Source organism: Barbus barbus, assembly GCF_936440315.1.
Source record: "Barbus barbus genome assembly, chromosome: 42".
In the NCBI taxonomy this organism is placed as follows: Eukaryota; Metazoa; Chordata; class Actinopteri; order Cypriniformes; family Cyprinidae; genus Barbus; species Barbus barbus.
The window spans coordinates 19,090,164-19,115,806 of NC_136720.1; the positions used below are offsets into that span (position 1 = coordinate 19,090,164).

A 25,643-nucleotide genomic window follows, 5' to 3' on the forward strand; every position below is an offset into this window, starting at 1 on the left:
TTTCTAGTCACACAGAAGCACAGCTTTCTATCAACATTTCAAAAACAGTATTTCTGTTCTCTGCTTAAACTTTTGCATAGCTAGGCCTACTGAAAATGTATTTTATGTATTTACAATTACATACATTAGGCTACAATACATATTACTGAATAGGAAACAGCAGGTGGTGTTGATACTCAAATAGTGACATTTAGTAAGTTAATATTTAATAGTTCTCATAGTGGCGTTTGTTTGTTTGGGATGTAATGCTAAATGTTTTTTCTTCTAATAGGATGAAGCAGCATCATTGTGTTGTATGCTAAACATAAAAAGGCCAAATATTCGAGATTGCAGATGCCAAATATAAAACTTAGTCATTGAAACCTCCATCATGCGGTGAGACCAGGACAAGATCCTTGCCTTGGCTATTCGTTTTTGCGATAAGAAGTGTTTTGCTGTCATCTGCTGGACAAAAACAGCATTGAAGGACATATTAATTGCTCTTTTTTTATTAGTCTCCAAGGTATACCAGTTGAATGTAATTGTTACGTTATGATGTTTGTTTCTTAATGTTATTTGTATTCGGTTGGGTGTTTTCTTTTTGAGTTTCAGATCGCCGCTGATTTGCTAAGTGTTGCCGCCTAGCAGCTGGCGGTTCCCTTTAAAACACCTCTTCCGTTCTTCAGAAGGGAGATGGTATGACATCGGGCCGGTCGCACTGCTCCGGGCTTCCTGCTAGCCGCCAGACCAAAATGTGTTTCTAGTGTTTGAGTGGTTTCTTTTCTTTTTTTTTTTTTCGTTGGTTTAGTTTGGAATGTGGTAGAAATGTAGGAGAGACCTGCCTTTTTGTTTAGACCTCCATTTGCATGATGTTTATGTTAAAAGTAGTTAGGTTGATTGTATTTATTTTTCTTTTCTTTGTGGTAGGTTATTTATATTGCTGTTATTTTATTAGATTGGTTTTGTTTGTTATTTTGACTTTGGGCCTCTCTGACTAAAAATACCTCTTCATTAATTTCCTTTATATTTCTTATCAGACTCCCTCCGTATGTAGCTACTTGAGTTTTGTGTGCGTTTATGAGCACTGTAATATAGTTTAATGTTACACCTTATTTAAAATAAAACAAAGCAAAGAACAAGTGTTCCTGAATCATTTATTATAGTACATAGCTTTATACATCAGTAGTTGTCCGCGACAAACAATGTTGATCTGCCGTACAAGTCCTTGTAGAGATTGAAAGAATGCCAACTTCTTCTGTTCCGTTGTTGTCCCCTTTTTGTAGTTTTAAATAATGATTTAACGTAATGATTTGATATTATGATGAAATAAGACAGGGAAAGTCAGTCAGGGGAGTGGCCAAAACATATGGCATTTGCCATGTGACCCTGCACCGATTCTACAAGAAGAGGAGCCAGGGATCAAAGACACTTCCCAGAGTTGGATACTGGACTCCGCAAAGGGTTTTCACACTAGAGCAGGAGCTCTTCTTAAAAGACTACCTAATGCAGGCAGCTGATTTATATTATGGGTTGAGCCCTCTCTCTGTTGTTGAGAATGTTTGAGTTCATGTTTAAACTTTTTTGAGGTGTTCTACCCATTAAATAAATTTCTTGTATTATAATTTGACGGTTTCACCTCTTTTTTGTCATGTAGTATGAAAAAAAGGTAATCATTCCTTAAAAACATTAAATGAATAGTCACAATAACATGACTGATAAATAATATTTTCCATTTTGAGTATATGATTGATTAATTATGTATATTTTAGACATGTTACAACCGTCCCTGACATGTGTTACAACCGTCCCTGTACACTGGGACGGTTGTAACAGTGGAGAGACTGTATTAAAATCAATTTTGCAACCTGTACATAGTTCATAAAACCACTTAAAACCCTCTGATTGTTTACGGGGTCTTTTTGACCCCAAATGACTTTTGCTCAATTTTTAAAAAATGTTCCCTTTGTCCAAATGGTATGAAACCTTCTACGGCTCTCAACACTTTCTAGATCTACAAAAAAATAAATAAATTGGAATGATATCTGTTTTTATGTTAGCGTGATAAAATTTGTGACACTCATGGCTTTCGGGGTCTCTGGAGACCCCGCAATCAAAATAGACAAAATTCATCATCAAAATCAGAAACAACGCAGAACACATCGACAGAAATGGCACAAATAAAGTGGCACACTTCCACCAATGCAAAAAACATCCACAATGCTAAATTATATTGCTCACAACACACACACACACACACATATAGAGGAACACATTTTTGAGACTATAAAAACTGTTCTCTTATCATTTGTAAAATAAAATCATCCAAAATGCAGTACCACCACAAAAATAAATTGGTGACACTGACACATTGAAAATGTGCACACTCACACACACACACACACACACACACACACACACACACACACACACACACACACACACACACACACACAAACACACACACACACACACACACACAAACACACACACACACACACACACACATTTGTAAGGCTATAATTTGTCAAATAAAATCATCCAAAATGCAGAACCAACACAAATATAAAGTGGTGACACTGACACCGACAATGTGTACTCACACACTCTCTCTCACACACACACACACACACACACACACACACACACACACACACACTTATTGTTCCTCGTTGTTTGATTTCTTTTACTAAATTTGATCTTTTTACTGCTTTATTTGCTCACTTGTTATTGCTGTTCAGTTCATGTGTTCATATGTAATATAACTGTTCATTTCTGTTCATTTCTGTTCTGTCACAGTTAGTAACTGAAATGTTGATTAAAATTGTAGAATCATATTAAAAATAGATAATTGAAATAAATGATAAAATCTTAAGACTCCAACATTTCTCTTTGTAACATTTTGTTCAGGTTTGATTCTAATCATAATGTAACATTATTGAAAAACTGGGGGTTTACAAAAAATACTAAACTTTGACAAAAAATATTTTATTTTTGTTATAATTGTGATTTTATAATATTTAGATATGAATCCAACTGAATCCAACTTGTGAAAAGATATCTTTCAGGTCTCTCAAATAGCAAATAGCATATAGTGGAGCTCTATGGCCATCTAGTGGTTAAAGTGATATTTTTTTATTTTAAAACTGCATTTTCCAAAAAATGGGTATAAATGTTACATTAAATCATTTAAAATGATCCATGTTATCCCCATGAATGAAAGTTAGAAATCTGGGCCTTTTATAAAGTGAATTTTACATCAAATGCTGTTTTTTTGTAAATTTGTAATTTAAATAAATATTTATTTATTTATTTATAGAAATTTAAAAGATATCATAAATCCTCCAAAAACTGCACAAATGTTGAGTAAAAACATTAACAAACAGAGTAAAATTACATTTGTAAAAAAAAAAACTATTATCTTGTTACAAAATTAAATGTTATTGTCTGGGGTCTCTGGAGACCCCCAAAAAAACTATAGGGTACAGAGATTTAAACCATCAGAGTTAAATACATTGTTTCAGAAGTTGACAGATTGAAGTTTATAATATAACAAATTGGTTATTCCAGTATAAATGGTTTTTGATGTATTGCTAAAATGGAAAAAAGTGTCACAACTGTCCCTGATCTCCCCTGCTGCATCTTCAGCACAAAACACTTTGTGTGACCAATGTAGTCTGATTCCTGAATAAATTACTGTTTTTTTTCTTCTTCTGAATCTAAAACATACAGCTTACCTCTATCTTTGAGACCTAATTTAATTTGACTATCTGGATGTTCATAACACAAAGTGTGGATAAAGATACACATTATGCATTTGGTTAGCATTATTTAATAAATATTAATGAATGAATTGTTGATGTTGTGTTTTTTTATTGTATTTTATTTATTTATTCATTCATACATTTATTGGCTTTATATATAGTTTAGGTCAGTTATTGAATTGCATTTATGTGTTTTGGATTGCATGAAGTGTTTTTGTTCCATTGTATGCATTAATTACTGTGTTAATTGAAAATTAGTATAAAAAGTATTTTTAATAATTGTTTTACATTTTATATAGAAATAAATAATGCATTATTTAAGTGTGAATATTGTGTAGTAATCTGAAATACCCTAAAAATACCAAATATTAAAGAAAAACATTATTGAAATGAAATAGCAAATGAAACAGCAAATGAAATGTCACTTTTTTTTAAATGAGCAGCTGAGTCCTTAGCCATTTTCAAGAATCTCTTCCATCTTTATTTGACCCTCTAACTATAGCACTATCTAATTCTATTCTTAAAAAATAAGCAAAAAAAAAAAACTAACTAGCTTTTCTAATGTTTTTTTTTTTGTATTCTGTCTATTTGTTTTCTTTGTATTTATTATACAATTAACAAAAGCAAAAAAAGGCCTCTAACACCAGCTTGCTCTATTCTTTTTCTATTCTATCTGTTTTCTTTTTATTTATTATGCACGTCACGCCTCTGTTCATCAATTTGCACTGGTTACCAATAGCTGCTCACATTAAATTCAAGGCATTAATGTTTGCCTACAGAACCACCACAGGCTCTGCACCCCTTTACCTAAATTCATTACTTCAGACTTATGTGCCCTCTAGAAGCTTGCGTTCTTCAAGTGAACAACGAATTATTGTACCATCCCAAAGACACAGAAAAACACTTTCAAGGACTTTTTCATTAACTGTTCCCATCTGCTGGAATGACCTGCCCAACTCACTCCGTGTAGCCGAATCCTTACCCATCTTCAAGAAACGGCTAAAAACTCATCTGTTCCATCTTTACTTGACCCTCTAACTCTAGCACTATCTATTCTAATTTTATTTTATCTGTCTTTTTATTAAAAAATAACAATAATAATAATAATTATCTGTATTGCGTTAGGCTAACTGAGACTTGTAATAGCACTTGCACGTTGTTGCTCTTTTGTTGGTTTTGATTGCTTCTTATGTCCTCATTTGTAAGTCGCTTTGGATAAAAGCGTCTGCTAAATGACTAAATAAATAAATAAATAAAAATTATGTAATTTAAAAAACAAAAAAAACAGACCTTTCTATGTGTACTGTCTTAAGCTAACTGAGACTTGTTAAAGCACTTGCATATCATTGCTTTCTTGTTTTGATTACTTCCATTGTCCTCATTTGAAGTCGCTTTTGATAAAAGTATGTGCTAAATGACTAAATGTAAATGTAAAGGTAAATATAATATGCTTAATAAAAATAGAATAATTATACAATTATGGAATCTAGTCTGTTTTTATTGTGAATATATATATATATATATATTTACAAATTTATTACTGAAATGATCTCAGCAATTGCCAGTGTGATAGCATTTATTTTTTTCAAATATTCCAAATATTTCCAATAATAAAATTGGTAAATGTTTGATTCTCATCCCTTTCCATCTAGAGTTTAAAGAGATCAGGTTAACTGAGGGCTGTGAAGGGAATGTGGAGGTTTTCTACAATGGATCCTGGGGAAATGTGTGTTACAACAAGATGGACAGAGACACAGCGAGTCTGATCTGTCAAGAGCTGAACTGTGGAAGATCTGGCAGTGAACCCATTTATTCAGAGGGACTGAAGCCTCATAATTGGCTTGATTTTTTAAAATGGCCGACAATATGACTCCACTATATGGCAGTGTCCATCTTCACCCTGGGGACAGAATAACTGTCATAATGAAGTGGCCAAAATCACCTGCTCAGGTAGGATGTTTAGCTGATTTAGCTTGGTCTGAAGTAGTCATGTTTAAATTTTACTTAACAAAATTATTACTGATGGTGTCTGTTCAGTGAAGTTTTTAAATTTCAACATGTTTTAATCTCAGAGAAGGAGATTCATGAGTCTCCTTGGAGTCATCTAACATGTTCTACCTCATCATCTCCTCACCAGAGACATTGTTCAAGTTAGTTTTTTATGGGTTGTTTATTATTATTATCACAACATTAAACTTTATTGTGAATGATGTGCTGAAACTGGTCAGTGCTGGTTGATGTGTGTGTTTTAGATCATGGGACTGTCCTCTCTCCCTGAAAAACCACACTGACTGCTCCCACAAAGAGCACGCTGGACTCACCTGTGCAGGTCACAGAAAACTCTGAAAATTTTTCTTTTTAAAAAAAATATTTTTATATATTCAGTACAATCGTGATTTTTTTTCAATGTGTTTGTGTCTGTTTTGACAGATTTATCAGTGTCCACTACTCCTGCCACAACAACATCAGCTTCTCCTCCAGTTTCTCCTCCAGTGCGCTCAACATCAGTCTCTCCTCCACAAACTCCTCCAGCAGCGTCCCCCCCCCCCCCCCCCCCCAGTGCTTGTGATTGTACTGGGAGTTGTGGTCTTACTGCTCTTAGTGCCACTGCTTATACTGATTCAGCAGAACAGAGTGATGAGGAGAGGTAGGAGAGATCCAGAGACTGTCATATTGTGTCTTATTCAGTGTGTGATCAGTCATGTGTTGTGAACTGACAGCAGGTTTGTCTGTCTACACTCACAGCTCTCTCTAAGAGGAGACACAGGACGACGACTGAGGCCGTTTATGAGGAGATTCAGCACAGACACAATCACTTCACTCAGAGGGGTGAGACATGAGCCATCAATCTCATTTAATACCATTAATAAGAGTCTGTCAGACAGTTGATGTCCATCTATTATTAGTCCTGTTAAACCTCCTGCTTCAAACCACAGAATTCCTGACAGAAAACCAGAGAGCTGCAGGTGCATGTTTATGCGTGTCAGTGAGTGTCTCTTCCTGTGAGTATTTTTAAACTGTCGTAAGGAGGAAAGAGTTCATGTGAGGATACATGTGTTTGTTAATAGGAGCAAAAAAAGGATTTCTGCCTATAATGCTTTTAAAAAATGATGAATTAATATTTGTGCTGTGTTATCTTTTTTATGATTTTTTATGATGAGCTTCTCAGGTTAGAGAGATGAAAGGTATATTTATTCCACATTCCACTCAAAAGAGATCCCTTTTTAATGAATTCACATAAATAAATAAATAAATAAATAAATAAGGGGAAGTCGTGGCCTAATGGTTAGAGAGTCGGACTTGTAATCCAAAGGTTGCGGGTTGGAGTCTTGGGCCGGCAGGGATTGTAGGTGGGGGGAGTGAAGGTACAGCGCTCTCTCCACCCTCAATACCACGACTGAGGTGCCCTTGAGCAAGGCACCGAAGCCCCAACTGCTCCCCGGGCGCCGCAGCATAAATGGCTGCCCACTGCTCCGGGTGTGTGTTCACGGTGTGTGTGTGTGTTCACTGCTGTGTGTGTGCACGTGGGATGGGTTAAATGCAGAGCACGAATTCCGAGTATGGGTCACCATACTTGGCAGTATGTCACTTCATAAATAAATTGAGTGAGTGAAGTGAACTATTCTATTACATATTTGATTAATGACCCAATACTATTAAAATACTGTTGTTTACTTATATATTAACAGTCTGCTGTCCTTTTTAAGCGAAAGAGTTCAAGACTGCATATTATGATGATGTCACCAACGGCAATAGCCTAAAAGGTCAGTGACCTTTTTAAATGATCACATGATTCAGTTGCGAAATGTTTAATACATTTTCAGTCTCATGATCTGCAACAAGAACATATTTTGGCGTTGTATCCAAACATATTGTGTGTTGATGCAGAAGAGATGCTGAAGGAAATCACTCCGGGATACTATGATGATGTCATCACTGATGGACTGAAAGCAGATCGTGAGACAGGTGTCTCTCTCTTACTCTACTACAGCATATAATATACTTTAAATTAAATTAAGACAGTTATTTCAAATTTGTTTTTAATGTAATGAATGTGTGAATTTGTTGAAGACACTATAATGCTATATAAAGCTATAATGATGTCATGACGAGCGGACAGAACTCTGACATTAAAAAAGTTTTTTTACTTCATCACTTAAATATTAATAATAATATTCCTTTAAAATCAAGATTGTTACAGATAAAATTTTAAACTACTGCCTTAATGGGTTTTTTGGTTTACATTTAAGTTGACTCATATTTCCATGTTTTTTGCACCAGAGAATTATGATGACGTCATCATTAATAGACCAAACTCTCAAGGTGTAACAGGTGAGATGCACAGAACTAAATTTTTTATAAACCTTTCTATTGAAGGAGTGGATGTAGATCTACAATGGCCTTCGTCATAATAATATTAATTATAATATTTCTTGAATAATTATTAATCAAAGTTACATTTATGCATGTTAGAGAATAAGTTGAATATGGCTTTAGTCTGCCTTTCTACTCTCTATGCAGCTGCTCTCATTGTGTGTGTGAGACCATGCCCGATAAGGTTTAGGGCTGAGGCAACCTTGAAGTAAGATAAGTGTTTCTCTGCGTATGTGTGTTAGTATCTGTCTGTATAGGGAGAAGCTCAGACAGTCCAGGACAAACATTCAGCTGCTGATGTCCAGCGTATCAGACATACATCTTTGGAGAGACATATTGCGTCAGACCTTTGATCACTTGTCACTAAAATAGTCATCAGAAGATATGCTCCAAGCTTGTGTCCATATGTGGAAATTGTCTAAGTTTATCTAGGTTTTGGAACCAATCAGAATTTTGATGACTTATGCATTGACGCAATTAGCAACCTCTGTCAGAGTATAATTGTGGTGATTTTTGTATTGTAAAGCAGGTCGGCCTACGAACTCCATTGTGAGTGTTGAAGCTGACTTTGCGGATACAACTGCAAACTATTTCTTCAGTAAATTTCTTTAATTAATCACAATCTGACTCCTGGTCTTTGTTCATCATACCCTCCACCGCCGCTCCGAAGAGACCTGAGGGGTTCACGGGAGCGTCTAGATGGGTGTTTTTAACTCGAGTCCTTTAACTCGGTCAGAGTAAGCCACAGGTGATGATCTAGCACCACAAGATTCGCCATATTGCGGCCGATCGCTCGAGCTGTCACTTTCGTTGCTCTGAGGGCCAGATCCGTGGCAGATTAAACACTTTTAAGCTCTTTAAACATTTCGGGGTCCGGCCCGTCCTCATCCAGAGACTTGAGCAACTTGGCCTGATATACCTGGAGTATCGGCATCACGTGCAGTGCTGAAGCGGCCTGGCTGCCGCGGAGAAAGCCTTGCCAACGAGGTTTGCAGTGGCACGGCAAGGTTTAGAGGCAGGCGCGCAGATGGCACTAGGGACGGGGGGGTGCATGACCCCCCCAGATTCATAGTGACCCGATCCGTCCCCCTCACTGTCTCTACAAAAGGCAACATCAGTATACGGAGGATAAATCAGGGTTTCCGCTATGTACATTAGCCTAAGTAGTGGCGGCCAGGCCACATGCACTAAGCCATTTTTGAAAAATGCTTTTGACCGCAGTGTCTGACCAAGTCCCAAAACATGTGTAGCCAATCAGCAGTAAGGGGGCGTGTCTTGTACTGATAGAGCGAAGAGAGCTCTCTATTTGAGTGCACAGGAGTCAGGACGTATATTAGCCAATCGACTATAGATAGGGAGAGATGGCAGATAAAAAAAAGAGGAAAATATCATAGAAACAATACATACCCCACTTGGTCAGCTCCGTCCACAGAAGACAGGAGCGAGGATCCCGGATTATGCACACGACTGGTGAGCGACTTTTTTATCTTGTCGTGCACCTCGGGGAAAAAGGGGCCGGGGGTCATCACGTTGCTTAGGGCCCTCAAAATGGTAAAGCCACCCCTGACCAGCAGGCTATGGTGGTCAGACTTTGCAGCTGTTTTGACCGTGCTGAAAAATTGGGAACATTTTACAGGAAAAGCTCCATGTTAGTGTCAGAACACCAGAAATCCAGACTGTTCCTGGAGAACGGGGAGGTCTGGTAATCCTACTTTAAAGGCCGTTATTATGCAACTGAATCAAAATACCAGAAATATCACTCTCACTGCTACAGTGTATATTATTCTGTCTCTCTGTGTATTACAATATATTATAGCAGGAGACAAAAAGTAAAAAGAAAGTGCTGTGAAATGAGCTCTACATGAAATAAATTAGATTTGTAGCATTCTTTAGAAAGTTTTTTTTTTCTGTCACAGAAAAGTTCACCATTGAGAAGCACCCTCGTGGTAACACAGGGATTACTAGACTCTTATCTGCTCCTCTTCACAATAAGTGTTGTACTGCCATCTGCTGGATGAATTACACATTACAGTGTTGAGCACACATCTACAGATAGAAATGTCTTTGATATAATACCAGATGAATATATCTTTGGAATAGAAACCAATATTTATTTTAAAATGTTGTCTGAATAGCCCTCTATTTGTTGTACTGTACACAAATAGTCCTGTTCATTTTATAATGTATTAACATGCTGTTTATTGCGCTCTTGGTTAGAACATTATAACAGTATAGTGAAAAAATAACTAATGCCAGCAAATGCCAAGCTTTTTTTTAGTAAATTTTGAATTGTCTGAAGTGATCAGTCCATCACCAGAGCTTGTATCTGCTGTGTTCAGGTTCAGGTTTGATGCTGAATATAAACTGCAGTGTTTCTGTATCAATCTGCTTTAAGTTTAGTGTGACTTTATCTCCACACTGACTTCTGACTGACACGAGTCTGTCCTCAGTGAAGTGTCTCTTCACGCTGGAGGAGGAGTCCCGCTCATCAGCCTGACACTTTATTGATATATATGGAGAAAATCAAAATGCTGCTTTCTGATTTGTCACTGATTGTGTTTGATGATTTCCTCTGTTGTGTCTAATAAGGTAACAGTGAGTGTCATTGGCAGCTGTGAGTCTCTCTCTCTCTCTTTAGGGGGCTGACAGGAGCCAGTTTCTTCAGTGTGTTTGAGGAGCAGCGGAGAAACTTTTGCTGAAAGTCAAAGAGACGGTGTGACGAGCAGAAGAAGATGGAGGGATGTTTGAGACTCATTTTACTCTCCTCTGTAATCACGCTAACCACATCTTGTAAGTACAAAATAGACAGAAAGACGTGAAATTATACATGTTTAGATGAACAGTTTATCTATGATGGCCATATATCACTAGAAATTGAATAGAAGCCTGTGTAATATCTAGAAACTATATCTTATGACACTTGTTCATTAGTTAGTAATTAAATTGTATTAAGAATTTGAGCTTTTAAAGGCTAACAATTTAATGATGAAAGGATTAGTTGTACTATTATCTCATCCATCTTAAAATATCTATACATATTTGTATTTACTAACTTTTTTTTTTTTTTTTTACATCTTGTGTTTCTCAACTTTTTTGCTTGTTGGTGATGAAATTCCTTTCTCCCTTCCTTGTACAGATTTTGAGACTATTAGGTTGGTTGGTGGTAACAGTCCCTGCAGTGGTAGAGTGGAGGTTCATCATAATGGTCAGTGGGGAACAGTGTGTGATGATGACTGGGATATGACTGATGCTGCAGTGGTGTGTAGAGAGCTGGGATGTGGAGAGGCTGTGGAGGCTCTGGGTGAGGCTCACTTTGGACCAGGATCAGGACAAATCTGGATGGATGAAGTAGCCTGTACTGGATCAGAGTCCACACTGAAGAACTGTGGGTCAGAAGGATGGGGTGTCAGTGACTGTGATCATGGTGAAGATGCTGGAGTCAGATGCACAGGTAAGCCAGTCCAAACGTTTTATTAGAAAAATAAATTTAATGGAATTGATGTTTATCTTGATAATGAAATGCTTACACATTTTGTACATTGATATTTACTTAAGTTATATAAACACAGGTCGCCACCCCAGACTTGTTAATGGATCCCATCTGTGCTCTGGGAGGTTAGAGATACTTCATGATCAGACGTGGATGTCAGTGTGTGATGCTGTCTTTGACCAGCAGGATGCAGAGGTTGTGTGTAGAGAGCTGGACTGTGGGGCTCCTGTACAGGTGCTGGGAGCAGCTGCTTTTGGGAAAGGAGATGCTCAGATGTGGACACAAGAGATTCAGTGTAGAAGAAATGAATCACACATTCGACGCTGTCCATTGTCAACTTCACATAAAATAACCTGCACCCATGATAATGACATAGGACTGATATGCTCTGGTAAAATGTTTAACCTCTTTGTAAAGAATACAGTTCCATCTGTTAAATACTAAAATTTATTTGTTTGATCAAAACCACACTCTGAGATCTTTATTAAACAGAGATTAGAACTAGAGAATTGCTCAGATTATCTCTTTTCTCTTGTTTTTTTTATTTTTATGCTTGGTTTCAGTAAGAACTATGTTGTCTCTCCAGGTTACACTGATCTCAGGCTGGTAAATGGTTCAGACTCTTGTTCTGGAAGAGTGGAGCTTCAGTTCCTCAATGAGTGGGGCACAGTGTGTGATGCATGCTGGGATATGAGAGCTGCCAGTGTCCTCTGTAGACAGCTGAATTGTGGGATTGCTGTGTCTGTTGTGGGATCAGACTGGTTTGGAGAGGGAAGTGATGAAATCTGGTCTGATGTGTTTGATTGTGACGGAAATGAAACAAAACTCTCAGAATGTTCCATCTCTTCATGGAGTCGAGCTGAACGTTCTCATAGACGAGATGTTGGAGTCATCTGCTCTGGTGAGGGGATTTTACTAAAAACCTAGCAACAAATTTAGCTATTTTAAACATTGATTTTTGCAACTTTTGAAAAGTGGCTCATTCAAAAGCTAGCCAGCCAAACAGCACATCATTCTTCAGAGAGCTATCTAGCAGCACATACATTGTATGGGAATAAAATTGCTAGTTGCAATTGTTCAGTAGTAATTGTTCATTTATGATGTTATTAGTTTGTACCTATAATTGATAATCAATTGGGTCAGATTTGTTAAGTTTACAGACATTTTGTTAGTGCTTAAAATACAACAAACAGCACTGCATAATTTAAAATGCAGGTAAAACACCTGTGAAAAATCAATACAGATTTTTACAAATAATACTTCATATTAACATAGACTTTGACCTAATTTTACAGACTTTTCTTACAGACTTTTCTGACATTTCCCTTTATCACTCTGCTCTCAGATATATCACAAACTCTAGTTTTAGGACACATCATTGTTTACTTTACAGTTTGGTAGGATTGTCATCTCTGCATTTGCGCAGGCTTGAACATTGGTATATTTTAATTTATAAAGTTATTTTAGGAAAACTTCCAAAATATCTATATAGGAAATTTTTATCATTTCAAAATTCCTATAATCTCAGGTCACAAAAATGGTTACAGTTTAAAGTGCCGGCTATTAGAACAGAGGCTGGAAAGCTAAGTCTGTTCTATTATGGTCCCTGGTCCTGGAATGATGTGCAGACTAAACTTAAACTACAATCCCTCATCTCTTTAAATGATTTTAAACATAGAATAAAAGAATTGGTCATTGCTAAGTGTAGATGTTTTGATAATTCTACTTCCACTTAAATTCATTATCAACACGATCTTATTAATGTCGTTTTTGTGAACAGTATTATACAGGGTATTAGGTAATACCTAAATGCTTATGCTACTGTATTCTTTGTTGTATTCATTGATGATGTTGGTTTTGTTTGTGGTTTGTTATTTGTTTAATCCTGCTATCTGACCCTGTCTTGACTAGGTCTCACTTGTAAAAGAGGTTTTAACCTCAATGTGACTTTCCTAGTTAAATAAAGGTTATATATATTACAGTGTAGCATATTAACTATTAATTTAACATATTAACTGCCAATATACTGCTTAAAACTATAATTGTTCAGAATGTGTAGAAAATAAATAAAATGTTTTAAAATGTGTAGCTATTCATTAATTCAGTGTTGTATTTAAAAATGAAAATATCTGATAATAAAAATGTGAATTTTATGTTAACTTTACATTTACAAATAAAATATATGTTTTTTACTTTTATGAACAAATCTAAATTAACACATTTAAAATCAGATTTTCCACTGAGATTATTATAATTTGAGTAATCTCATTTTGTGTTCTAAGCAATAACACCGTTTTGCATTGTGGTTATGTTATTATGTCATTTAGCAACTAATCAACCTGCCTTTAGCAACTTCCCCTGAAAATTAGTTGGAAATACTGCTTGCAATTTTTAATAAAATGTCACACTTTTCACTCAGGTTCTGCTCTGGCTCTTCATGATGGTCTGGTGCGGTTGTCTGGAGAGAGACAGTGTGAGGGGGAGCTGGAAGTTTTCATCCATCAGGTCTGGAGGAGAGTTCTGCTGGACTCCTGGAGTCTCACTGAATCCTCTGTGGTCTGCAGACAGCTGGGCTGTGGCTCTGTGCTCAACTTCTACGGCTCCTCTTCATCCAGTCCTGAACACAGTCATGAGTGTGTGACGGGCTTCCAGTGCTCTGGGAGTGAAGCTCATCTGGGGAACTGCAGCTCTCCACAAACTCTCAACTGCAGCTCCACACAACAGCTGTCAATCACCTGCCTTGGTGAGAAGAACAACATCTGGGCAGATTCTTCAGTTGTTAGTGATCAATAATGTGTTTATCTTTCTCTGAATATCAGGTCGTGGGTCCATCAGGCTGGTGGGTTCTGGGGGAGACTGTGCAGGGAGGCTGGAGGTTTTTCACAGCGGCTCATGGGGGACAGTGTGTGATGACTCCTGGGATATTAAAGATGCCCATGTGGTGTGCAGACAGCTGCAGTGTGGAGTGGGCCTCAGTAACCAGCAGGTACCAGCCTGGTTTCGTCCTGGTTCTGGACCCATATGGCTGGATGAGGTGGAGTGTGAGGGGAATGAGACGTCCCTGTGGAGCTGCTCTTCTCCAGGCTGGGGACAACATGACTGTAATCACAAGGAGGATGTAGGAGTTGTGTGCTCAGGTAAAAGAGCTGCTGTATATAATATAGTCATATTATATTCACATGTCCACAATGCCCTTTTTTATTTAGTTTTTTAATTGGTATTTTTAACACTTCTATCTAGAGTTTAAAGAGATCAGGTTAACTGAGGGCTGTGAAGGGAATGTGGAGGTTTTCTACAATGGATCCTGGGGTAATGTATGCTGGAACCAGATGGACAGAGACACAGCGAGTCTGATCTGTCAAGAGCTGAACTGTGGAAGATCTGGTCTTTTGTTTGATTCTACAACAAGAATGAAATCAGCTTCTAACTGGCTGGATAAAATTGCATGTCGACCACATGACTCCACTTTATGGCAGTGTCCATCTTTACCCTGGGGACAGAACTACTGTGGTGAAGATGAAGTGGCCAAAATCATCTGCTCGAGTAAGATTAATTGATTAATTAAATTATTTTGGGATTTAATATATGGTCAAGTTTATGTGGTAAGTAAACTAATTTTTCTGCAAAACTAAACCGAGCAGGTGACAAGAGTCTTGATTGTATAATCTTTAGTGCTGTCAAATGATTAATTGTGATTAATCGCGCCCAAAATAAAAAACTTTGTTTACATAATATGTGTATACTATGTATTTTTATTCTGCATATATAAATACACACACATACATTATATATTTTGAAAATATTTACATGTGTAAATACATGTGTATATTTATATTCATATAATTGATATTATATATAAATGTTTTTAATATAACATGTTCTAAACATGTTTTTCTTAAATGTATACATGCATGTGTGTGTATTTATATATACACAATAAATATACACAGTACACCGACAAGTTACAGTATGTAATCAAAAACTTTTTTTTGAATGCAATTAATTGCGATTAATCGTTTGACAGCAGTCACAGCACTAATGTTTTTTTCAGTGGAGGAGAGTGATGAGTCTGCTCGGAGTCGTCTGACATGTTCGACATCTCCTCACCAGAGACAGTGTTCAAGTAAGTTTCCTGGTGATACATTTGTTAATATTAGTTAGATGTTTAAGCCTGTATTTGCCTCATATATTATTATCTGTTCATTACATTATTTGCATTTAAAATCAGTGCATTTCAATTTGCATTTTAAACTATATCTTCAGTTTCAGTGTGTGTTTTGTTGTAAATGTTGTGCTGAAGCTGCTCAGTGCTGGTTGATGTGTTTGTTTCAGATCATATTCCTCTCAGACTGAGTGGAGGGGAGGGCCGGTGCTCTGGGAGGCTGGAGGTGTATCATAACGCTGTGTGGGGCTCCGTCTGTGATGATCAGTGGGACATCAGCGATGCTCAGGTGGTCTGCAGGCAGCTGGGTTGTGGAGCAGCACTGAGGGCTGATGGGAATTCAGTCTTTGGTGCTGGTAAAGGTGTTGTGTGGCTGAACAGAGTCGAGTGCAGAGGGAATGAGATTCACCTGTGGGACTGTCCTCTCTCCCTGAAAAACCACACTGACTGCTCCCACAAAGAGCACGCTGGACTCACCTGTGCAGGTCACTGCCAAACACTGATAAACTATATTCATTTAATCATTTTAGAGCTAATAATATATGTGTATTTAAGATAATTATGATTTTTAATGCATTTGTTTCGACAGATTTGCCAGTGTCCACTACTCCTGCCACAACAACATCAGCTTCTCCTCCAGCTTCTCCTCCAGTGCGCTCAACATCAGTCTCTCCTTCACAAACTCCTCCAGCAGCATCTCTCTCTGTCCCCCCAGTGCTTGTGATTGTACTGGGAGTTGTGCTCTTACTGCTCTTAGTGCCGCTGCTTATACTGATTCAGCAGAACAGAGTGATGAGGAGAGGTAGGAGAGATCCAGAGACTATCATATTGTGTCTTATTCAGTGTGTGATCAGTCATGTGTTGTGAACTGACAGCAGGTTTGTCTGTCTACACTCACAGCTCTCTCTAAGAGGAGACACAGGACGACGACTGAGGCCGTTTATGAGGAGATTCAGCACAGACACAATCACTTCACTCAGAGGGGTGAGACATGAGCCATCAATCTCATTTAATACCATTAATAAGAGTCTGTCAGACAGTTGATGTTCATCTATTATTAGTCCTGTTAAACCTCCTGCTTCAAACCACAGAATTCCTGACAGAAAACCACAGAGCTGCAGGTGCATGTTTATATATGTGTGTGTGTGTGTCAGTGAGTGTCTCTTCCTGTGTGTATTTTTAGATTATCATAAGGAGATGTTCATGTTTTTAAGTGTAAGTGCAGGTGTGTGTGTGTGTGTGTGTGTGTGTGTATTTCTGGAAGGCAGTTAGGAATGGGTTCATGTGAGGATACTTGTGTGTTTGTTAATAGGCCCAACAAAAAGGGATTTCTGCCTATAATGCTTTTAAATGTGAATAATTAATATTTGTGCTTTGTTATGTTCTTTATGATCCAGAGGAAATGAGTATTCAGTCTGTTTTTTAATGATAAACATGTTTCTGACTGCTCTCCTTTAACAGGGAGTCTCATCTCTGAAGAACTGCATTCTGGGTATGAAGATGCTGATGAGCTTCTCTCAGGTCAGAGAGATGAAGGGCATATTTATGTCACATTCCACTCAAATCCTTTTTGAAGAATTCACCTAAATAAATAAACAACTAAAGAAATAAATTCTGTTACATATTTGATTAATGACTATTACTAATGACTAATATTATTCAAATACTGTTACTCAATTATATATTAACAGTCTGCTCTCCTTTTTTTTTAGCAAAAGAGTTCAAGACTGCATATTATGATGATGTCACCAACGGCAGTGGCCTAAAAGGTCAGTGACCTTTTTAATTGATAACATGATTCATTATCAAATGATTAATACATTTTCAGTCTCATGATCTGCAATAAGAACATATTTTGGCTTTGTTTCCAAACATACTGTCTGTTGATGCAGAAGAGATGCTGAAGGAAATCACTCCGGGATACTATGATGATGTCATCACTGATGGACTGAAAGCAGATCGTGAGACAGGTGTCTCTCTCTTACTCTACAACAGCATAGAACACACTTTTAAATTGAAATATTACAGTATATTTAAGGTAGATATTTCAGATTTGTTCTGAACGTAATGAATGTGTGAATTTGCAGAAGAAACACCTGAGAGCTATGATGATGTCATGACGAGCGAACTGAACTCTGAGATCAAAAAAGGTGTTTTAGTTTTGTATTTTTTTTTATATATTCCTTTAAAATCAAGATCATTACAAATTACATTGCATTACAGTTATTTGGCTTATTCAATTTTGATGAATTTTTTTGTGTAGTGAACACACCAGAGAATTATGACGATGTCATCATTAATAGACTGAGATCTCAAGGTGAAACAGGTGAGACGCACAGAACTACATTTTCTTTTTCTTCCTTTCTTCTATTCTAATCCCCATTTGGATATTTACATGAGTATCAGACATGTGTCCTGTGTAATCAAGGGAAAATGGATCTTTCAAATGAGATAATGTTTTATAAATATGATGTTTTCATTCTTGATCAGAGAGAGTTCAGGAGGAGTATGATGATGTGATGAGGGTCAGTGAAGATGTGAGAAACCTGTTGGGTAAGTTACTATAACCCTTTGTTCTCATTATATTAACATCTTTATTCATATTTTAATCTTTTAAATAGTTTTCCATTTTTTTGACTTTTAAAATATTCTTCTAATGATAATATTTGACATGGTTTTAAGATTTTGTTTTTAATAACAGATTATGATGATGTGGAGGACAAACAAAGAAGCGCCTCAATAAATCTGAACAAAGTTTGAGTGATATGTTATTGATGTCAGATCTCAAGTTATATTTTTGTATTAAAATTGAGTTTGAGTTTGACTTTGTGAGATGTTTTGTATTATTTTTTGGCCTTGTTAATATCAATAAAAACATTTCAGACAAAATGTTATGTGTATTTCAGTAAGACATTCCACAACAAAGCACAACCATGTTGACAATCAAAGACATCCTAAATATAAGCCTAAATGAGCATCAGTGATTAAACAGCCCTCAACATGCAGCACCACAGCAAGTACTGGAGTTTTGAGAGTTGATAAATGCTGATCTTTGCATTTATTTTGGATGCATTAAGTAGCCTAACTTCTACAACAGAAACACACAAAAGTCTGTATCAAATATTATCTTATGTGATCAGATGTGTTTTTAACCAATAATTAAATATGCATATATCTTATCTACTGGGCGTTTTACTTTTATATGCATCATTTATCAGGCTTTAGAAGTGTTTTGTTATATGTGTAATTCAACAACATGTAACACCTGTAACACATTTAAAATGCATATTTCTTCTCCATAAACCATATGAATCACTTTATAATTTAACAATATATTATGAATTAATAATGCTTAATAACAGATCATTAGAATCCCAGTGCAGCTCATGTCACATCCATTAATATACTGTAAAACAAGTGTAATTGCCTGTTGTGTGACGTCAAGGCAATTTCATACTTTTGGGTATTTTTTTAATTATTTTGTTGGAAATTGTCCTTACCTGCAGTCATGAAAAAAAATGAATAAAAGTTTAACTTTTATTAATAAAATAAATAACTTAATAAAAGCTTATTTATTGCTTACAAACAATAGTATGTAATTGCAGGTTTCATTTTGGTTGATTGAAGATAAGTATCCACTAAACAGAGTTCCCATTTTGTTACCTCTGTGTTAATATAAACACTCACTGGCCACTTCAACTGCACGTTAATGAAAATACTGTATCTAATCAGCCAATCATGCCTTGATGCATTTAGGCATGTAGACATGGACAAGACAATCTGCTAAAGTTCAAACTGGGCATCAGAATGAGGAAGCTGTTTTAAGTGACTTTGAAAGTGACATGGCTGTTGGTGCCAGACTGGCTGGTCTGAGTATTCCAGTAACTCCTGATCTACTGGGATTTTCCTAAACAACCCATAGGGTTTACAAAGAATGGTCAAAAAAAGAGAAAATGCTCTACATGAAATAAACTATATTTTTAGCTGTAATGTACATGTGAACAAATAAATTAACATTTTCTGTCCAGAAAAATGAGAAGCTCCCTCATGTGGTGACACAAGGAAAAGACTCTTGTCTGCTCCTCTTTACAAAAAGAAATGTTTTGCTGCCATCTGCTGGATGAATTACACAATGTAGTGTTAAACACACTTATACAGATGTCTTTGATATGATGGCAAATTGATATCTTTAGAACAGAAACCAATGTTTATTTACAAATCTTGTCCGAATAGCCTTTGCTATGTTGTACGCATTCAGTCCATTCATTTTATAATGTATTAACATACTGTTTATTGTGCTCTTGATTAAAACATAATGGTCAAGTAAAATCCCCCAAATATATATATATATATTTTCAAAAATAACTTTTTTTTAAATTTTCAGTTTATTATAATTTATAAATCTATAGCAAAAATAAACTATTTAAACAGTTTCAGTAAGTGAGCAGTCAGTCATTAGTGTTTGTATCTGCTGTGTTCAGGTTCAGGCTTTGATGCTGAATATAAGCTGCAGTGTTTCTGTACACCGGAAAAAAATGCTTTTCTTTAGGGATGTATCGATACCACTACTCAGTACTCGCCCGATACCGAAACTTTTATTTTTGGTACTTGCCGATACCGGGTACTGATACCGATATTTTCATTGCATTTGTAAATTTTTAAATATTGGGTACAGAAACCAAAAGAGTATGTATAATGTTAGTTGGTTAACTTCCTTTATCAAATAGATACAGTCAAACCTAAATTTATTCAGACACCTTCAACATTTCTCACATTACCACAGTTTATTCGCTATAGTTTAGAAAATGGTAATAAAATATGACGAACTCAGAGTTAAACTGTGTCAGAACAAATTTAGCTTGATAATGCAAGATAACTTTGATAGAAAGGTATATAATGGATTACAATCAACCAAAAATTATTCAGACAAGTAAGTAAGTAATTTTATTTGTCACATATATAATCATACAGAGTATAACCAGCAGTGAAATGTAGGTATTATAGGAAGAGATACAGCTTGGCATGAGGAGAGGGGGGAGAAAAAAAATAATTCACAGACTATATTCTTATGAGAGTACAGTGTGAGAACAGAAAAAACACCCCAGCAACAAAAAGCACATAATCAACAACATAGTCACACGACTGCAACAGGGGAGTAATCCAGTTCCGGCAAGCAGCTATCCGGTCCTGCAGCCATTCTCGGCGCCAGTCGGTATGTGCGTATGTGTATGTTGTGGCGGGAGGAGCAAACGACAGACACTCCCGTCGGGAGCCTGGTGAGCCTGGCAGCGAATACGGGACGGGGTGGTGATGATGATAAGGGGGGAGGCAGCCGACTCGTCACATCCCCCCCCCCCAAGCGACATCCGGAGTGGGTCGGAGTGGGCGGGGCAGGAATTCCTCTCCGGGCAACTCTCCCTCTCGCAACGCGCCGGAACCGGGACAGAGAAACCGGGTATCAGTCGACAGCCTCAACCAACCACAGGGTAAAATGACAAATAGAGAGAATGTCACTTACCCCTTAGGTGGCTGGGAGGCTGTCCCCGTTGTTCCTCCGTCCCCGTGCGGGCTCCACGGCTTCTTGCGAGTGAGAGGGAATGATTCTCTCGAACGGCTTCGTCCTACTCCTTGGCCCCCGGAGCTTCTGGGGGATTAAACGGCCCGGCATCCTGGCCCGTCAGCCGTAACAGGTGTGGCCGTCTTCCTACTCGACGTGCCCTTCCTGGCCCCACGAGGACACCAGCGTGCATGCACGGGGAAGAGGAGGAGAGGAGAGGCGCGCTCGGCATTTAAACGGCGGCGGTGATGAGGCTCTATTCACATCAGGTGCGCCTCATCACACGCCGCCAGCCCTGGCTGTTTCAGCGCCCCTCCTCTCTCACACACCCACTCCCGTCGGGAGCTTGGTGAAGGGCGGCGAATACGGGACGGGGTGGTGATGATGATAAGGGGGGAGGCAGCCGACTCGTCACATTCGTATGTGCCTGTGGAGCAAATCAATTGTCTCAGTCCGCAGAATGTGATAGCGACACAGCACGTTGCTATGGAGACAGCCTTGATCGGGAGCCAGACAGAGTCAACAATCCGCAGTTGTCTGTGGAAGGGAAGAAGGAATGCAAGAGCGTCACACTGCAGTGCTCTTCCCGCGTTGTTTCCCAACACGACCTTGTCTGAAGCCGTGCTGTTTTGAGAGAGCCGAAAGAAGATAAGATTAGTCTTGGTGCGAGTAGCCGTATTCCAATTTTCACGGCACCTCTCTTTGTCCATTCTGGTCTACAAATCCAACAATTTTTCTTTTCAAATCCTAAAGCTTCTCCGTGATAGACTCCATATTGCGGTTAATAGTCTCAGTCTCAGAGCTGACCGCTCTGCCTACTGCTTCAATCATAACGGGCAGCCTAGTGAGGCTTTTGACCCCTGTACCCGTTTCCTGAATTTTACGATAACCCAGGGCAAAGCCTAATCCAATCAGCAGAAGACATGTTATCATGGATCCGAATAGGTAGATATCTTCAATGTCCTCCACGGAAAGAGCCGCCAGACACACGATCCGCCACCTTTCCCATGCGTCCATCGTATATCCAGCTGCAAAAGTTCCGTTGGTACAATCAGGTTCCCCCGAACCTAAACTTCTCGTCGAGAAAATTGTGTCAATTGCATTGAGAGACCAGTTGATCAAATCCATTTTTCAGTTTGGAGAGCAGTGCAGAGAGAGTCTCTCAAGTATTAGAAAATAGACAATAGACGAGACGAGAGAGTAAAGCAGGGAAGGGAAGGTAAGGGGAGGACAGGGAGATAAAAATGTGACCGCCTTCGCTGAGAGCCAAACGAGAAAGAGGAGAGTCTGTGAATTAACAGCATTAGAGCTGCTCCATTGCAGCGGCTCAGTAGACTGTAATCACGCGTTTTGCTGTAATAATGCAGGGAACCACTCGTTATAAACCTCCTAAATGTGATATTTTCAGAAATAAAAGTCGCGTTTTTTTCATCTGAAACGTGTTGCGATTTATATTCCAAAGCCACTCATATAGGCTAATGCAGAATAAAGAGTTTTATAAACTAATAAGACATGTTTTTATGTCATTCTTGATCAGAGAGAGTTCAGGAGGAGTATGATGATGTGATGAGGGTCAGTGAAGATGTGAGAAACCTGTTGGGTAAGTTACTATAACCCTGTTGTTCTCATTATGTTATCTTTATTTATATTTTAATAATCTTTAAAATTTAAAATTTAAAAAATATATATTCATCCACATTTGACATGATTTGATTTTAATAACAGATTATGATGATGTGGAGGAGGAGTCCAACAAAGAAGATGGCCTAATGATTACAGCTGACTCAGCTCAAAAAATTTGAACTCTTAAAAGCTTTGAGTGATATTGTTATGGATGTCAAATCTCAGGTTTTTGTGTTTCTCACTTTTTTGTATTAAAAGGGTCATCAGATGCCCATTTTCCACAAGTTGATATTATTTTTTAGGGTCTCAATGAAAAGTCTACAACATACTTTGGTTAAAATTTCTCAATGGTAGTGTAAAAAGCACCTTTTTACCCAGTCAAAATCAGCTCTGTTTTCAGCAAGCCATTCTAGTCCATGTTGCTTTAAATGCTAATGAGCTCTGCTTGCCCCGCCCCTATCTTCTGTGGAGTGACGAGCGGTACGGTTTACTTTAGCCGCGAAACTGGCTAACTAGCATGTTATTAGGAAAGGTGATTTGCAAAGATTCATAAAAAAACCCTTATGCTCACTTCTTTTGTAGATGAAGCTGGATCACGAATGATTCGTACGAACATGGATGCATTTAGGCAGATCGGCGCATTCCCTTCAAAACGAAAGTAAAGTTAATCCTCTGCATCTTCAGCGGCTCAGATGTTGGGAGTAAATGATGACTGCTATGTTCATTATTACATCCAGTGTTGGGGAGTAACTAGTTATATGTAACGGAATTACGTAATTTAATTACAAAATAAAAGTAATTGTAATTAGTTACAGTTACTAAGAAAAAAAACTGTAATTAAATTACAGTTACTTATGAAAATGTTAATGATTACAAAGGGTGTTACATCTGATTTCTTTCACACACACTCCCACATACAGATTTAACTGATTTCTTTCATAAATTGCAGTGACTGCTCTAAAATATGAAACAGCAATTTTTCAGAAGTTTATAACATGCTTATCCGATAACTCTTATATTTCCTATATGGGTGTATGTACAGGTCCTTCTCAAAAAATTAGCATATTGTGATAAAGTTCATTATTTTCTGTAATGTACTGATAAACATTAGACTTTCATATATTTTAGATTCATTACAACACAACTGAAGTAGTTCAAGCCTTTTATTGTTTTAATATTGATGATTTTGGCATACAGCTCATGAAAACCCAAAATTCCTTTCTCAAAAAATTTGCATATCATGAAAAGGTTCTCTAAACGAGCTATTAACCTAATCATCTGAATCAACTAATTAACTGTAAACACCTGCAAAAGATTCCTGAGGCTTTTAAAAACTCCCAGCCTGGTTCATTACTCAAAACCGCAATCATGGGTAAGACTGCCGACCTGACTGGATCGTGAACAATGGGTTCTGATCCATCCTTGAATTGTAACTTTTTAACAAAACCTGCCTTGAATTGTCCGTCATTCAGAAAACAGTCTGGAGTAAAATGAGTTGCGTAGCCAGACATAAACAAATTTAGTAAAAGTGAAGTGAAGTGACGTGTGGCCAAGTATGGTGACCCATACACAGAATTTGTACTCTGCATTTAACCCATCCAAGTGCACACACACACCGTGAACACACACCCGGAGCAGTGGGCAGCCATTTATGCCCTTTATACACACGGGGAGCAGTTGGGGGTTTGGTGCCTTGCTCAAGGGTCTCACCTCAGTCGTGGTATTGAAGGTGGAAGAGAGCACTAGTTTTTCACTCCAAAATCAAAATGGCTTGATAATTGAGACGGTTTAGGTTTTTGGGGATTAAAAAAAAGGAGTGAATTTTTATCATTGTAGGGTTGTGTCCACATACTGCTATATATACATTTATATATAAATGAAGATATTTTGCATCCAATGTCTCGTTTAAAATTAAAATATTATAATCTTAATTCAAGTGATGAAGGATTTCGAAAGTCTGACAGATATTAGTGTTGAGTTCTACTGTAAGGTTAACCCTGTCTGGTTTACATGTTTGAAAATGATTAACAGTTGAAAACATTAGAAATTTAGAAAAGTAATCAAATGTAATCAGTTAAAAAAAACGAAATTCTAAAACGCACCTAACAAGTCAGAATATTTATATCTGAAACCTCACTATTGTTACTTGTCTGTTTCTGTTTAGTTCCCTTTTGCCCTTATTTGGTTCTTCCTGTTCTTGTTTCCTGTTATTTGTTAATCATCTTTTAGTCTTTTCACCTGTGTTCCAATTAATTATCTCGTTTACTCGTTTGTTCCGGTTCCTTTTAAAGTCCTCAGTTTCCCTTGAGTCTTTGTCCTGTCATGAAGTGTAACCTTTGTTTTGAGATCGTGTTTCTTATTAAAATAACTTTTTGGTTATCCCTGGATTCCTTTAAAGGATGGAAACGTTACAACTATACTTTCTTACAATGCAGATGTCTTAAGCCTGTAAATGGTTGCTTAATGTTGGTAATTTCTCCTTCTTATTAAAAAAATACATTCATATTCATTGTAGAAGTGAATATTTGAACGAGACATCTCAACATGTATTACAAATATCAAAGTATTCATTCTGAAATCTGAATAAAGATATGCTTTGTAATGTATGCACTGTGTGCAGTTATTCACTGTGCTTATGTAATTATGTTGTGTTGTAATATTGTTTTATTAGTACAGTAGGATAACTGCAAATGTTTC

At 37.3% G+C, this 25,643-nt stretch overlaps 1 protein-coding gene across 1 annotated transcript; it reads left to right on the forward strand.

Moving 5' to 3' along the window:
- Window positions 1-9,393: 9,393 nt before the first annotated feature.
- LOC306861488 (scavenger receptor cysteine-rich type 1 protein M130-like) lies at window positions 9,394-18,652 on the forward strand. Its single transcript, XM_079403758.1, has 19 exons — window positions 9,394-9,584; window positions 10,753-10,904; window positions 11,251-11,565; window positions 11,684-11,995; window positions 12,191-12,505; window positions 14,024-14,347; window positions 14,424-14,741; window positions 14,845-15,147; window positions 15,656-15,727; window positions 15,937-16,251; window positions 16,356-16,568; window positions 16,667-16,750; window positions 17,228-17,287; window positions 17,479-17,535; window positions 17,659-17,736; window positions 17,854-17,916; window positions 18,030-18,092; window positions 18,257-18,319; window positions 18,468-18,652. Exons 2-19 carry the CDS (start codon window positions 10,847-10,849, stop codon window positions 18,524-18,526), a joined length of 3,072 nt encoding a protein of 1,023 aa, XP_079259884.1. The 5' UTR covers window positions 9,394-9,584; window positions 10,753-10,846; the 3' UTR covers window positions 18,527-18,652.
- Window positions 18,653-25,643: the final 6,991 nt, after the last annotated feature.